At 34.8% G+C, this 12,921-nt stretch overlaps 2 protein-coding genes across 2 annotated transcripts; both read left to right on the top strand.

Moving 5' to 3' along the window:
* The first annotated feature begins 1,345 nt into the window (after positions 1 to 1,345).
* LOC147383784 (bifunctional pinoresinol-lariciresinol reductase-like) lies at positions 1,346 to 4,629 on the top strand. The gene is made up of 4 exons (XM_086424730.1): positions 1,346 to 1,721; positions 2,333 to 2,573; positions 2,887 to 3,090; positions 4,237 to 4,629. The coding sequence occupies exons 1-4, from the start codon at positions 1,392 to 1,394 to the stop codon at positions 4,398 to 4,400; spliced, it is 939 nt and encodes a 312-aa protein (XP_086280856.1). The 5' UTR covers positions 1,346 to 1,391; the 3' UTR covers positions 4,401 to 4,629.
* Positions 4,630 to 7,686: 3,057 nt separating this feature from the next.
* On the top strand, positions 7,687 to 11,897 carry LOC147383783 (bifunctional pinoresinol-lariciresinol reductase-like). Its single transcript, XM_086424844.1, has 4 exons — positions 7,687 to 8,049; positions 9,286 to 9,526; positions 10,031 to 10,234; positions 11,514 to 11,897. Exons 1-4 carry the CDS (start codon positions 7,720 to 7,722, stop codon positions 11,675 to 11,677), a joined length of 939 nt encoding a protein of 312 aa, XP_086280970.1. The 5' UTR covers positions 7,687 to 7,719; the 3' UTR covers positions 11,678 to 11,897.
* The last annotated feature ends 1,024 nt before the right edge of the window (positions 11,898 to 12,921 follow it).

Raw genomic sequence — 12,921 nt, 5'->3', positions numbered from 1 at the left:
GTAAACAAAACATACCCAATTGAATTTTTACTAGCACAAAAATAAAAATATCCCAAAATATAGACCAAATTAATGAAGAATTTCAATTGTATACAAGATATTTTAAACAAATTGATGAAGAACTTCAGTTGAATTTAAATTAGATGAAGATTTTATAATTATATCAATTAAATAACTAACATCCGAGAATATATAGCATTTTGACAAATAACATTAAAATTAGAATATGAAACCCTAAAATAATTGAGAACAATCTAAGTTTCGATCAAAAGCCTTAACATACCTTAAGATTTAAAAAAAAAAAAAAAAAAACTAGCAAAAACTCTCGTCAAATCCGAGAGGAATCGAAACTTAGTTGCTGAAATGCGATCTTATATGGATTTCCTCTGCAATAGAAAGTAATTTAAAATGATTAGGGAAGGAGGGATCAAACAGCTTAAAACTTGCTTTAACAATGAAGAAAACATTTGAAACCCTAAATTAATTAAGGAAAATCTGATATTCAATAAAAAACTTTAACATACCTGAATATTCGATCACAAACCAAGCAAAAGGAGGGAGATCGAACAAAGCCCTAAAACTTTCGATCAAACACCAATCGATTATATCCTAAAACTTGCAAGTCGAAATCTGATTGCATCTTCAAAATCATAGATTCTGTGAGTAAGAGATCGAGCGAAGATCTTTCAATCAAACTCCGATCGATTTATTTTCACAAAAAATTCTGATCGATTTACTTTCCAAAATGAAAAATACCTTGATCGATTATAAGAGAGGGAGTCAAGTGAGAGAGAGATACGCTAGATCGAAACTTAGAAAGTTGATCTTCTTCTTGAAATCGAGTAAGAGAGAGAGAGAGAGAGAGAGAGAGAGAGCGAGAAGACAGACAGAGTAAAGAGAGAAGAGCAGTCGAGTGAGAGTGAGAGGAGAGACATAGACGAGTAGAGAGAGAGAATCGAGAACAGTCGAGCTAATGTAAACATTCTGAAAGGAATTTTTTTAGAATGACTATTGGCACCCCAACTTTTACTTATTACATACCGTCGGTGATTCTATTAGAACGACGATTAAACGACAGTTAAAAATTGTCGTAATTAACAATAGCCTTTAATAGTCGTTTTTAATGCAATTGTGACGTCGTCGAAAACGCAGTATGACGAAGTGATTGTCCCAACCGACCTAACCATCTCCAATTAAATAATTAACAATAAAAAAATTTCTCCTAGTTTTCAAAGCAAGTAACCCCAACATAGGTTACTTGCATTGATGGTCAATCAACGACAACCGAACTAATTACTTAGACTTGAGATTCACACTCACTTCTTATATATATACACATGGGCTTGGTTTTCATTAGCAACCAAGAACAAAAGAAAAGCAAATTAATTAAGATGGCTAATAGTAAAGTTCTTATAGTAGGGGGCACAGGTTACATAGGTAGGAGGCTTGTGAAGGCTAGCTTGGCCAATGGTCACATTACTTACATCCTCCATCGACCCGAGATTGGTGTCGACATCGAAAAGCTTCAGATGCTCTTGTCGTTCAAAGATCAAGGGGCCCAACTCATCGAGGGTTCGTTTAATAATCATCAAAGCCTCGTCGATGCTGTTAAATTAGTTGATGTCGTGATATGTGCCATTTCTGGTGTTCATATCAGGAGTCACCATATCCTTCTTCAGCTCAAGCTTGTTGAGGCTATTAAAGAAGCTGGCAATGTCAAGGTAAACTAAACTAATATATTAGGTTCAGGTGGAAAAGAGGCTGTATTTACTGTTAATGAATGAGTCCGTTAAGCTGTTAAATAAATATATAAGTGATATGTGACCTCTAAAAACAGACAAATAGCAAGTTGCCACGTGTCAAGATTATTTTAATCAATACCAAGTTACCACGTGTCATTAGGTGGTTTGTTAGGTGGGTGAAGCTGTTAAGCGCGGTGTCCACCTTTAATCATTACTCTTCTATAGAATAGGTGTCTATTTTGCAAGTTTTAGTTGGCGTTTAATCATTGTTGAGAGTTTTACTTATTAATTTCTACTGAACGCATGGAAGTTTGTAGTTCATTTAATATAAATTAACAACTAAACTTAATAATTCCGATTTTGTTATTTTAAGACAATTTTTCGTGAGTTCGTACCAAATTGATCTTTTTTTATAAGGTTGATCTCGATATTTATATGAGCCTCGCCTCGTGTACAAAAGGGTAAAGTGTTAGTCTATACTTAATCCTTATTCTTACTCCTTGTTTGTATTTCGCTTGTAGAGATCATTGAGATTAATGCACATTAGCATTTTATTTTTTTTAAAATAAGATATATGAACATATTTGCAGCGTTTCTTGCCATCGGAGTTTGGCACGGACCCAGCGCGGATGGCTGATGCCATGGAACCCGGAAGGGTTACATTTGATGACAAGATGGTGGTGAGGAAGGCGATCGAAGATGCAAGGATTCCTTTCACTTATGTCTCCGCAAATTGCTTTGCCGGATATTTTATCGGTGGCCTATGTCAACCGGGTAAGATCACTCCTTCAAGGGAGAGTGTAGTCTTGCTTGGAGATGCCAACCAAAAAGGTAAAGATATAGTACTTGAAAACATTAGCTTCGACCGAGGTTTAAAAAATGTTAATTTTCATCGTTGGAATTAAATTTTAAATTTGGGAGTTTGGTGGATGTTCCTGTTCAAAACATTGGATCAAGTCAAACAAAAAAAAAAAATTTCTTTTATTTATTTTTAATATGATCTATGGCATGAACTTTAAAGTGTTGAGGTGTTATTTGTGCAACATGGTAATCCATGTGAGCCCAAAGACCCTAGGTAAGATTTAAAATCTTTCTAACGTAGTCATGGTAGCACCACTTAAGATCTAATGTTTTTTCTTGGCAGTTATCTACTTGGACGAGGAGGATATCGGAACCTACACCATCAAAACCATAGATGACCCTCGTACACTTAATAAAACGTTGTATCTCAGGCCACCGGAAAACATCTTATCTCAAAGAGAAGTTGTGGAAAAATGGGAAAAACTTATTGGGAAAGTATTGAACAAGACTATTCTGTCCAAGGAAGATTTCTTAGCTATCATAAGAGGTATTGTTCTTCCCCTAATCAATCACACTACTACCATATGATTGGATCGATGCAGGGAATGGGTTCGACTGAATAGTGGACCATGTTCCCCACATGTTTGCCACGTATGAAAAAACTAGGACCTTAAATTAAGTTTTAATTATAAATACCCTTTAAATTTGTTAACAATCATTTACCCCAAAAGACTGATCTATTGGAGAAGAGGAGAACTATTAATATAAGAGGGAGAAGGGGGGAAACTCTGAATATAAGAGGGTCACGGAGGTTAACTGAGGTATGACTCACACGAGAGTAGAGGAAAATATATACTCAAAACTCCCCCTCACCCATGAAGGTGCAAAGATTCGAACTCATGACCTATAAGAGCCAGCACTCTGGTACCATGTTAACAATCATTTACCCCAAAAAAACAATCTGTTGGAGAAGAAAAGAACTATGAATATAAGAGGGTCACGGTGCTTAACTGGGGTATGTCTCACCCGTGAATGGAGGAAACTATATACTAAACAAATTTCATTAGACTTGAAAATACTACATTGAAATCTTTTGGCCTTCTTCCAAAGTTTCAACATCTCACATATCAAATACGAGTGCAATATGATAAATCGCGACCATGATGAGCTATTGTAATGCTGATGTACTCTTAGGTTTTATTTTTATTTTTATTTTTATTTTTATTTATTTTTTGCTTTGGCAGGTCACACATTCACGTGACAACAGTTAAATATAACCACTTTTATGTGGAAGGACATATAGAGATTCGAAGGTTTGACTCGGGGAGTACACCCAGTCAACCTTACTAGCTCAACTAGCGCCTGGTGGTGTGATGTACTCTTCGATTAAAGTTTTGTACCATTTCAAAATGTTTCAGTCAAGACATTCTAATATCTATCGAAATTCGAACGTAACTTTAAGTCCATTTATAGTATTGAATATTTTGAGACTATTTTAGATTGATGTTATTGAAATGTCTCAGTCGAGATAATCTAGTTTTTTCTCGTAACAAGACATTACCTTGAGACAAGATCATAAACCTCTCCATGAAAACTTATCTTACTAACAATAAAAAAACTACTTTTCAAACATTGACACCAAGTACCCAACAGTGTTCTTTAATTTTCTTTTTTATTTTTCTTTCTTTAACAGGTAAAGATTATGCAGAACAAGTTGGATTGACACATTACTATCATGTTTGCTATGAGGGTTGCCTTACAAATTTCGTAATAGGCGAAGAAGGAGAAGAAGCTTCGAAGCTTTATCCCGATGTTAAGTACACTACAGTCGTCGAATATTTGAAACGCTATTTATAGCAAACTTATTACCATATTTTATTGGCATAATTAAGGACTTCAAGAAAAATAATTTCAAGATTTGTAATAAGGTTGATTTTAATTATTTGCTTCTTTTAAATTTTATGTTGGAAGGATCAAGACAATATCAATTATTGGGTTTGGTCTGATCTGGATCCGATCCATTTGATCGGGTTTGTATTCTCACTTTGATATATAATAAAAACATGATCCAAAAGAAGTTTGGTTCGATACTTTATTGGATTGGTCCCAAATCAATCCCAAAACCGATCCGAACTTGATCCATGGACAGCCCTATCCCCCCAATCATGAGTGTGGGTGATCAAACACAAGACTCTTCAAGTAGGGAGAAAGGACTATGTTGACTCAAGCGAGTCATCTCAATCAAGGAGGTAATTGAGCGGGAGAGTCAATGTGAATCACCCATCACATTGACTCATTTGAGAGCCAAGGTGACATGCCTGGTTTTTTAAGGAGTCGTGATATTCTGACGCGAATTTTTTTACTCAATCTGTACTTGGTCGAAGTGGAAAGCCCATAGAACCATAGATCTTATTCTTTGGGATACACAAGGAAAAAGATCTATGGTTTTGTGCACTTGCCACGTCGACCGAATACAGACCGAGTGAATATTTTCTAGCCAGATTGTCATTGAATGGTTTTGATTTTTTTTTCTTCCCAAATAAAATGGATGAATTTTATGAATAAAAATCTATAAATCCGACCCTTATTGAGGCATCTATTGAGATATCAACTGGACTGTTTGAGTCATTTTATTAAATCAATTTAAATATTTTTTGTTAAAACATATTTTATATAAAAAATAATTAAATTTTTTTCAAAATAACTATCTAGAATCGGACCCAAATATGATCGGCTCCATTATGATAGACCCAAAATCAACTAATCGGTTTCAAATAATTGGGTACCCATTAGCACCCTTAATTCGCATCTGAGAAGCAAGAACTATCTACGGATCACATGATTCTAATCCATTTCATACCTAACTATACCATTAAGTAGGGTTGCAACCTGGGAGGGCTGGCCCAAACTCAACTCTGGCTCAATCCCATTAATGGGCGAGCTTGGGTCAAGTTACCTATAATATGAGTTGAGCCAGGTTAAAATATCTCAACCCGATTTCAATTTGGGTCGTGCTCAGATTGAGGGTACGAGCAACTTAACTTAACCAGAACCCGATACTATATACTAATATATAAATATTTTTATATTAATTATTAAAAATATATTTAGTTTTTTATTTCCTCTTATTATGATTTGTGGATAATTAGTTAATATTAATGTAAACTTTTGTTTAGATATTTGGTTATATAACTAACTCAATTTTCACAGATATATATCTGGTTATATAACAACAAAGCCTTATACCAAAGATTTGGGTAATTGTGGATTATGCATAGCACACAAATCCAAATTCCAATCCTTAAGTCAATTTATTTAAAAGAATTCACTTATCATTCTATTGATAGCCATTAGACCTGAAACTATAAACTAAATTATTGAAATCTATCTGATGAGAGTAGCATACTTATGTTTCCCAAACAGGCTAACGATACACGTGTTCAGTAACAGACTAAACATAAATATAGATAAAAAGATTTTATTAGATAATAAAGGAGGTTATCGACTATCATTGCATTACAATTCCCACCTAGACATAGTCTTCAAAATAGACACATTTAAAATCCGTAAAGAGTTCACTCCAAAAGGAACAACAGGACTAAGATGCGAAATCTAGCTTCCATTTTTTCTTAACTTCTCTCCCACTTAGCTTCCATTTTTTCCAATATTATCTCTACAAAAGAAGGATGAGAAATCTAACTCAATACAGATGAGCGTTTGTGTAATGCTCATGAATGTGTGTGCACGGGATTGGGGGCTGTGCACGCTAGTATAATCATCATAATAAAACTAAATAAGTAATACCTCTCTTCATAGGATCATAAAACACAGTAAACAAAACATACCCAGTTGAATTTTTACTAGCACAAAAATAAAAATATTCCAAAATATAGACCAAATTAATGAAGAATTTCAATTGTATACAAGATATTTTAAACAAATTGATGAAGAACTTCAGTTGAATTTAAATTAGATAAAGATTTTATAATTATATCGATTAAACAACTAACATCCAAGAATATATAGCATTTTGACAAATAACATTAAAATTAGAATCTGAAATCCTATAATAATTGAGGATAATCTGAGTTTTGATGAAACCTTAACATACATTAAGATTAGATAAAAATTCTAGCAAAAACTCGTGTCAAATCCAAGAGAGGTCGAAACTTAATTGTTGAAATGCGATCTTATATGGATTTTCCCTGCGAAAGAAGGTAATTTAAAATGATTAGGGAACAAGGGATCAAACGAAACCCTAAAACTTGCTTTAACAATGAAGAAAACATTTGAAACCCTAAATTAATTAAAAAAAATCTAAGATTCAATAAAAAACTTTAACATACTTGAAGATTCGAACACAAACCAAACAAAGGAAGGAAGATCGAACAAAGCCCTAAAGCTTTTAATCAAATGCCAATCGATTCTGTCATAAAACTTGCAAATTGAAATTTGATTGCATCTTCAAAATCACTGATTCTGTGAGTAAGAGATCGAGCAAAGATCTTTCAATCAAACTCCGGTCGATTTCTTTTCAAAAAAAAATTCCAATCGATTTACTTTCCAAAATGAAAAAGACTCTGATCGATTATGAGAGAGAGAGTTAAGTGAGAGAGAGATACACTAGATCGAAACTTAAAGAGTTGATCTTCTTCTTGAAATCGAGAGAGAGAGATCGATTTGAGAGAGTGCAAGAAGACAGACAGAGTCGAATGAGAGTGAGAGTGAGAGTGTGAGTGTGAGGAGAGATAGAAACGAGTAGAGACAGAGAGAGAATCGAGAGCAGTCGAGTTACTGTAAACATTCTGAAAGGAATTTTTTTTAGAGTGGCTATTGGCACCCCAACTGTCACTTATTATCGTCAGTGAGTTTGTTGAAACGACGATTAAACGATAGTTAAGAATTATCGCAATTAGCAACAGCCTTTAACAGTCGTTTTTAGCACAATTGTGACATCGCCGAAAACGCAATATGACGTAGTGATTGTCCCAACCCACCTAACCATCTCTAATTAAATAATTTTTCAAAGCAAGTAACCCCAACATAGGTTACTTGCATTGATGGTCAATCAACAACAACCCAACTAATTATTTAGACTTGAGATCCACACTCATATATATACATGGGCTTGGTTTTCATTGGCAACCAAGAACAAAAGAAAAGCAAATTAATTAAGATGGCTAATAGTAAAGTTCTTATAGTAGGAGGCACAGGTTACATAGGTAGGAGGCTTGTGAAGGCTAGCTTGGCCAATGGTCACATTACTTACATCCTCCATCGACCCGAGATTGGTGCCGACATCGATAAGCTTCAGATGCTCTTGTCGTTCAAAGATCAAGGGGCCCAACTCATTGAGGGTTCGTTTAATAATCATCAAAGCCTCGTCGATGCTGTTAAATTAGTCGATGTCGTGATATGTGCCATTTCTGGTGTTCATGTCAGGAGTCACCATATCCTTCTTCAGCTCAAGCTTGTTGAGGCTATTAAAGAAGCTGGCAATGTCAAGGTAAACTAAACTAATATTTTAGGTTCAGGTGGCAAAGAGGCTGGATTTACTGTTAATGAATGAGGCTGTTAAGCTGTTAAATAAATGTATAAGTGATCTGTGACCTCCAAAAACAGACAAATAGCAAGTTGCCACGTGTCAAGATTATTTTTAATCAATGACAAGTTACCACGTGTCATTAGGTGGTTTGTTAGGTGGGTGAAGCTGTTAAGCGTGGTGTCCACGTTTAATCATTACTCTTCTATAGGATAGGTGTCTATGTTGCAAGTTTTGCAAGTTTTAGTTGGCGTTTAAAATACCTCAAGCTCGTAATCAAGCTGTTCACGCAGCCCAATGTATTTATTTTCTAATCAAACTGTGTCACATAGACATCGTTCCATTCTATAGAAACTAATATTTAATAATATAATTCTTTTTTTTTTTTCTTGAATATAAATAATTAACTAAAAAAATTTGAATAAAAACAAGGAAAAATATATAGATGTTCTTATAGATTTTCTCAGGCCGGACGGAGATTCGCCCTCGAGTGCAAAGGCTGAAGGGAGCTTGACTGCAAGACCCACCCGTCGAGTAAGGGCGAAAGTCGGCCTTAGTGATCCGACAATGCCAAGTGGAAGAGCCATCGCTCAACGGATAAAAGTTACTTTAGGGGTAAAAGGCTGATCTTTGGCACCGTATGGGATCTCGACTCGGTTAATACATAGGAAGGGAAAATGCTAAAGTAACATTAAAATTGACTTCGATTCTCACATTGTTGATGTGGATTTATGTACGGAACCATAGATGTTTTTCATCGAGATACGAGTGAAAAGTGCTTTGGCTATGTGTACACCTCCACATGAGCAATGTGAGAATTGATGTCATTTTAGTGTTACTGAAGCACCACTCATAAAGGAAATCTTTATTTTGTTGAGGAGTTTTACTTAATTTCTAGTGAACGCATGGCAGTTTGTAGTTCATTTAATATAAATTAACAATTAAACTTAATAATTCAGATTTTGTTATTTTAAGTCAATTTTTCGAGAGTTCAGACCAAATTGATCTTCTTCTTTTTTTTAAGGATGATCTCAATATTTATATGAGCCTCGCCTCGCCTCGTGTACAAAAGTGTAAAGAGTTAATCTATACTTAATCCTTATTCTTAGTCCTTGTTTGTATTTCCTTGTAGAGATCATTGAGATTAATGCACATTAGCATTTTATTTTTTAAACATAAGATATATGAACAAATTTGTAGCGTTTCTTGCCATCGGAGTTTGGCACGGACCCAGCACGGATGGCTGATGCCATGGAACCCGGAAGGGTTACTTTTGATGACAAGATGGTGGTGAGGAAGGCGATCGAAGATGCAAGGATTCCTTTCACTTATGTCTCTGCAAATTGCTTTGCCGGATACTTTGTCGGTGGCCTATGTCAACCGGGTAAGATCACTCCTTCAAGGGAGAGTGTAGTCTTGCTTGGAAATGGCAACCAAAAAGGTAAATATTGTACATGAAAACATTAGATTCAAACTAGGTTTAAAAAATGTTAATTTTCATCGTTGGAATTGAATTTTAAATTTGGGAGTTTGGTGGAGGTTCCTTTTCAAAACATTGGATCAAGTCAAAAAAAAAAAATTCCTTTATTTCTTTTTAATATGATGTATGCCCTGAAATGTAGAGTGCTGAGGTATTATTTTTGTAACATGATAATCCATGTGAGCCCAAAGACCCTTGGTAAGATTTAAAATCTTTCTAACGTAGTCATGGTAGGATCACTCAAGATCTAATGTCTTTACCATTCATGCAATGAGTTACACTTGAGAAAATGATTTTCTTGATTATATTGTATATTTTCACAGTGAGAAAATGATTTTCTTGCAAAAATACGATTTTCAAATGTTTATCTTTCTGAAATTGAACTAATGCACGAGATCCCATAAGAAATTACGAATTATAAAGGTCATGGTCGTATGTTTCACAATTAATGTTTTTTCTTGGCAGCTATTTACTTGGACGAGGAGGATATCGGAACTTACACCATCAAAACCATAGATGACCCTCGTACACTTAACAAAACGTTGTATCTCAGGCCACCGGAAAACATCTTATCTCAAAGAGAACTTGTGGAAAAATGGGAAAAACTTATTGGGAAAGTATTGAACAAGACTATTCTGTCCAAGGAAGATTTCTTAGCTATCATAAAAGGTATTATTCTTCCCCTAGTCAATCACACCACTACCATACGATTGGATCGATATGGGGAATGGGTTCGACTGAATAGTGGACCATGTTCCCTACATGTTTGCCACATATGAAAAAACAAGGACCTTAAATTAAGTTTTAATTATGAATACCCTTTAAATTTGTTAACAATCATTTACCCCAAAATACCCATCTATTGGAGAAGGGGACAACTATTAATATAAGAGGGAGAAGGGGGAAACTCTGAATAATTAAAAGAGGGTCACGGAGGTTAACTGGGGTATGACTCACACGAGAGTGGAGGAAAATATATACTCAACACTCTCCCACCCAGTGCAAAGATTCGAACTCATGACCTATAAGAGCCAGCACTCTGATACCATATTAACAATTATTTATCCCAAAAAAACGATCTATTGGAGAAGGGAAGAACTATGAATATAAGAGAGTCACGGGACTTAATTAGGGTATGACTCATCCGAGAATGGAAAAATATATATACTCAACACTCCCCCTCATTTATATGGGTGCAAAGATTCGAACTCCTAACCTATAAGAACTAGCGTTTTGATACCATTTTAACAACTATTTAATCTAAAAGAATGATATGTTGGAGAACGGAATAACTATGAATATAAGAGGGTCACGGGACTTAACAGGGGTATGACTCACCTGAGAATGGAGGAAAATATATACTAAACAAATTTCATTAGACTTGAAAATACTACATTGAAATCTTTTGGCCTTCTTCCAAAGTTTCAACATCTCACGAATCAAATACGAGTGCTATACTCTTAAATTTTATTTTTTTTGCTTTGGCGGGTCACACATTCACGTGACAACAATTAGATATAACCACTTTTATGTGGAAGGACATATAGAGATGTGAAGGTGTAAACTAGGGAGCACACCCAGTCGCCCTTACCAGCTCGTAGTCCCTGGTGGTGTGATGTACTCTTTGATTATAGTTTTGTACCATTTCAAAATGTTTAAGTCGAGACCTTCTGATATCTATCGAAATTAGAATGTAACTTTAAGTCCATTTATAGTATCAAATATTTTGAAACTATTTTAGATTAATGTTATTGAAATGTCTCGGTTGAGATAATCTAGATTTTTCTCGTAACGAGACATTACCTTGAGACAAGATCATAAACCTTGTCATGAAAACTTATCTTACCAATTGAAAAAAAAAAAAAAAAGAGATTACTTTTCAAACATTGATACCAAGTACCTAACAATGTTCTTTAATTTTCTTTTTTTATTTTTCTTTCTTTAACAGGTGAAGATTATGCAGAACAAGTTGGATTGACACATTACTATCATGTTTGCTATGAGGGTTGCCTTACAAATTTCGAAATAGGCGAAGAAGGAGAAGAAGCTTCGAAGCTTTATCCCGACGTTAAGTACACTACAGTCACCGAATATTTGAAACGCTATTTATAGCAAACTTATTACCATATTTTATTGGCATAATTAAGGACTTCAAGAAAAATAATTTCAAGATTTGTAATAAGGTTGATTTTAATTATTTGCTTCTTTTTAATTTTATGTTGGAAGGATCAAGACAATATCAATTATTGGGTTGGGTCTGATCTGGATCCGATCCATTTGATCGGGTTTGTATTCTCACTTTGATATATAATAAAAACATGATCCAAAAGAAGTTTGGTTTGATACTTTATTGGATTGGTCCCAAATCAATCCCAAAACCGATCCGAACTTGATCCATGGACAGCCCTATCCCCAATCATGAGTGTGGGTGATCAAACACAAGACTCTTCAAATAGGGAGAAAGGACTATGTTGACTCAAGCGAGTCATCTCAATCGAGGAGGTAATTGAGCGGGAGAGTCAATGTGAATCACCCATCACATTGACTCATTTGAGAGCCAAGATGACATGCCTGGATTTTTAAGGAGTCGTGATATTCTGACTCGAATTTTTTTACTCAATATGTACTTGGTTAATGTGGAAAGTGCATAGAACCATAGATCTTATTCATCAGGATACACAAGGTAAAAGATCTACGATTTTGTGCACTTGCCACGTTGACCGAGTACAGACCGAATGAATATTTTCTAGTCAGATTGTCATTAAATGGTTTTGATTATTTTTTTTCTCAAATAAAATGGATGAATTTTAATATTTATGATTTATGAATGAAAATCTATCAATCCAACCCTTATCGAGGCACCTATTGAGATATCGACTGGACTAGTTGAGTCATTTTATTAAATCAATTTAAATATTTTTTGTTAAAACATATTTTATATAAAAAATAATTAATTTTTTTCAAAATAACTATCTAGAATCGGACCCAAAAATGATCGACTCCATTATGATAGACCCAAAATCAACTAACCAGTTTCAGATAATTGGGTACCCATTGGAACCCTTAATTCACATCCAACAAGCAGGAACCGGCTACGGATCACATGATTCCGATCCATTTCATACCTAACTATACCATTAAGTAAGGTTGCAACCTGGGAGGACTGGCCCGAACTCAACTCGAACTCAATCTGATTAATCGGAGGGCCAGGGTTGAGTTATCTAGAATGTGAGTTCAGCCAAGTTAAAATATCTCAATTCGATTTCAATTTGGGTTGAACTCAGGTTGAGGGGACAAGCAACTTGACTCAACCCGAACCCGATACTATATACTAATACATAAATATTTTTATATTA

The sequence above is a fragment of the Akebia trifoliata genome, chromosome 15 (genome assembly GCF_017979445.1).
Source record: "Akebia trifoliata isolate Shusen 1 chromosome 15, ASM1797944v1, whole genome shotgun sequence".
Lineage (NCBI taxonomy): Eukaryota > Viridiplantae > Streptophyta > Magnoliopsida > Ranunculales > Lardizabalaceae > Akebia > Akebia trifoliata.
The sequence above is the reverse complement of the archived record's forward strand: the minus strand, read 5'-3'. Positions and strand labels throughout refer to the sequence as shown.

Coding starts and splice junctions, on each gene's coding strand:
- LOC147383784 (XM_086424730.1), top strand. CDS start 1,392: ATGGCTAATAGTAAAGTTCTTATAGTAGGGGGCACAGGTTACATAGGT. Junction 1,722..2,332: donor AAGAAGCTGGCAATGTCAAG/GTAAACTAAACT, acceptor ACATATTTGCAG/CGTTTCTTGCCATCGGAGTT. Junction 2,574..2,886: donor TGGAGATGCCAACCAAAAAG/GTAAAGATATAG, acceptor TTTTCTTGGCAG/TTATCTACTTGGACGAGGAG.
- LOC147383783 (XM_086424844.1), top strand. CDS start 7,720: ATGGCTAATAGTAAAGTTCTTATAGTAGGAGGCACAGGTTACATAGGT. Junction 9,527..10,030: donor TGGAAATGGCAACCAAAAAG/GTAAATATTGTA, acceptor TTTTCTTGGCAG/CTATTTACTTGGACGAGGAG. Junction 10,235..11,513: donor TTTCTTAGCTATCATAAAAG/GTATTATTCTTC, acceptor TTTCTTTAACAG/GTGAAGATTATGCAGAACAA.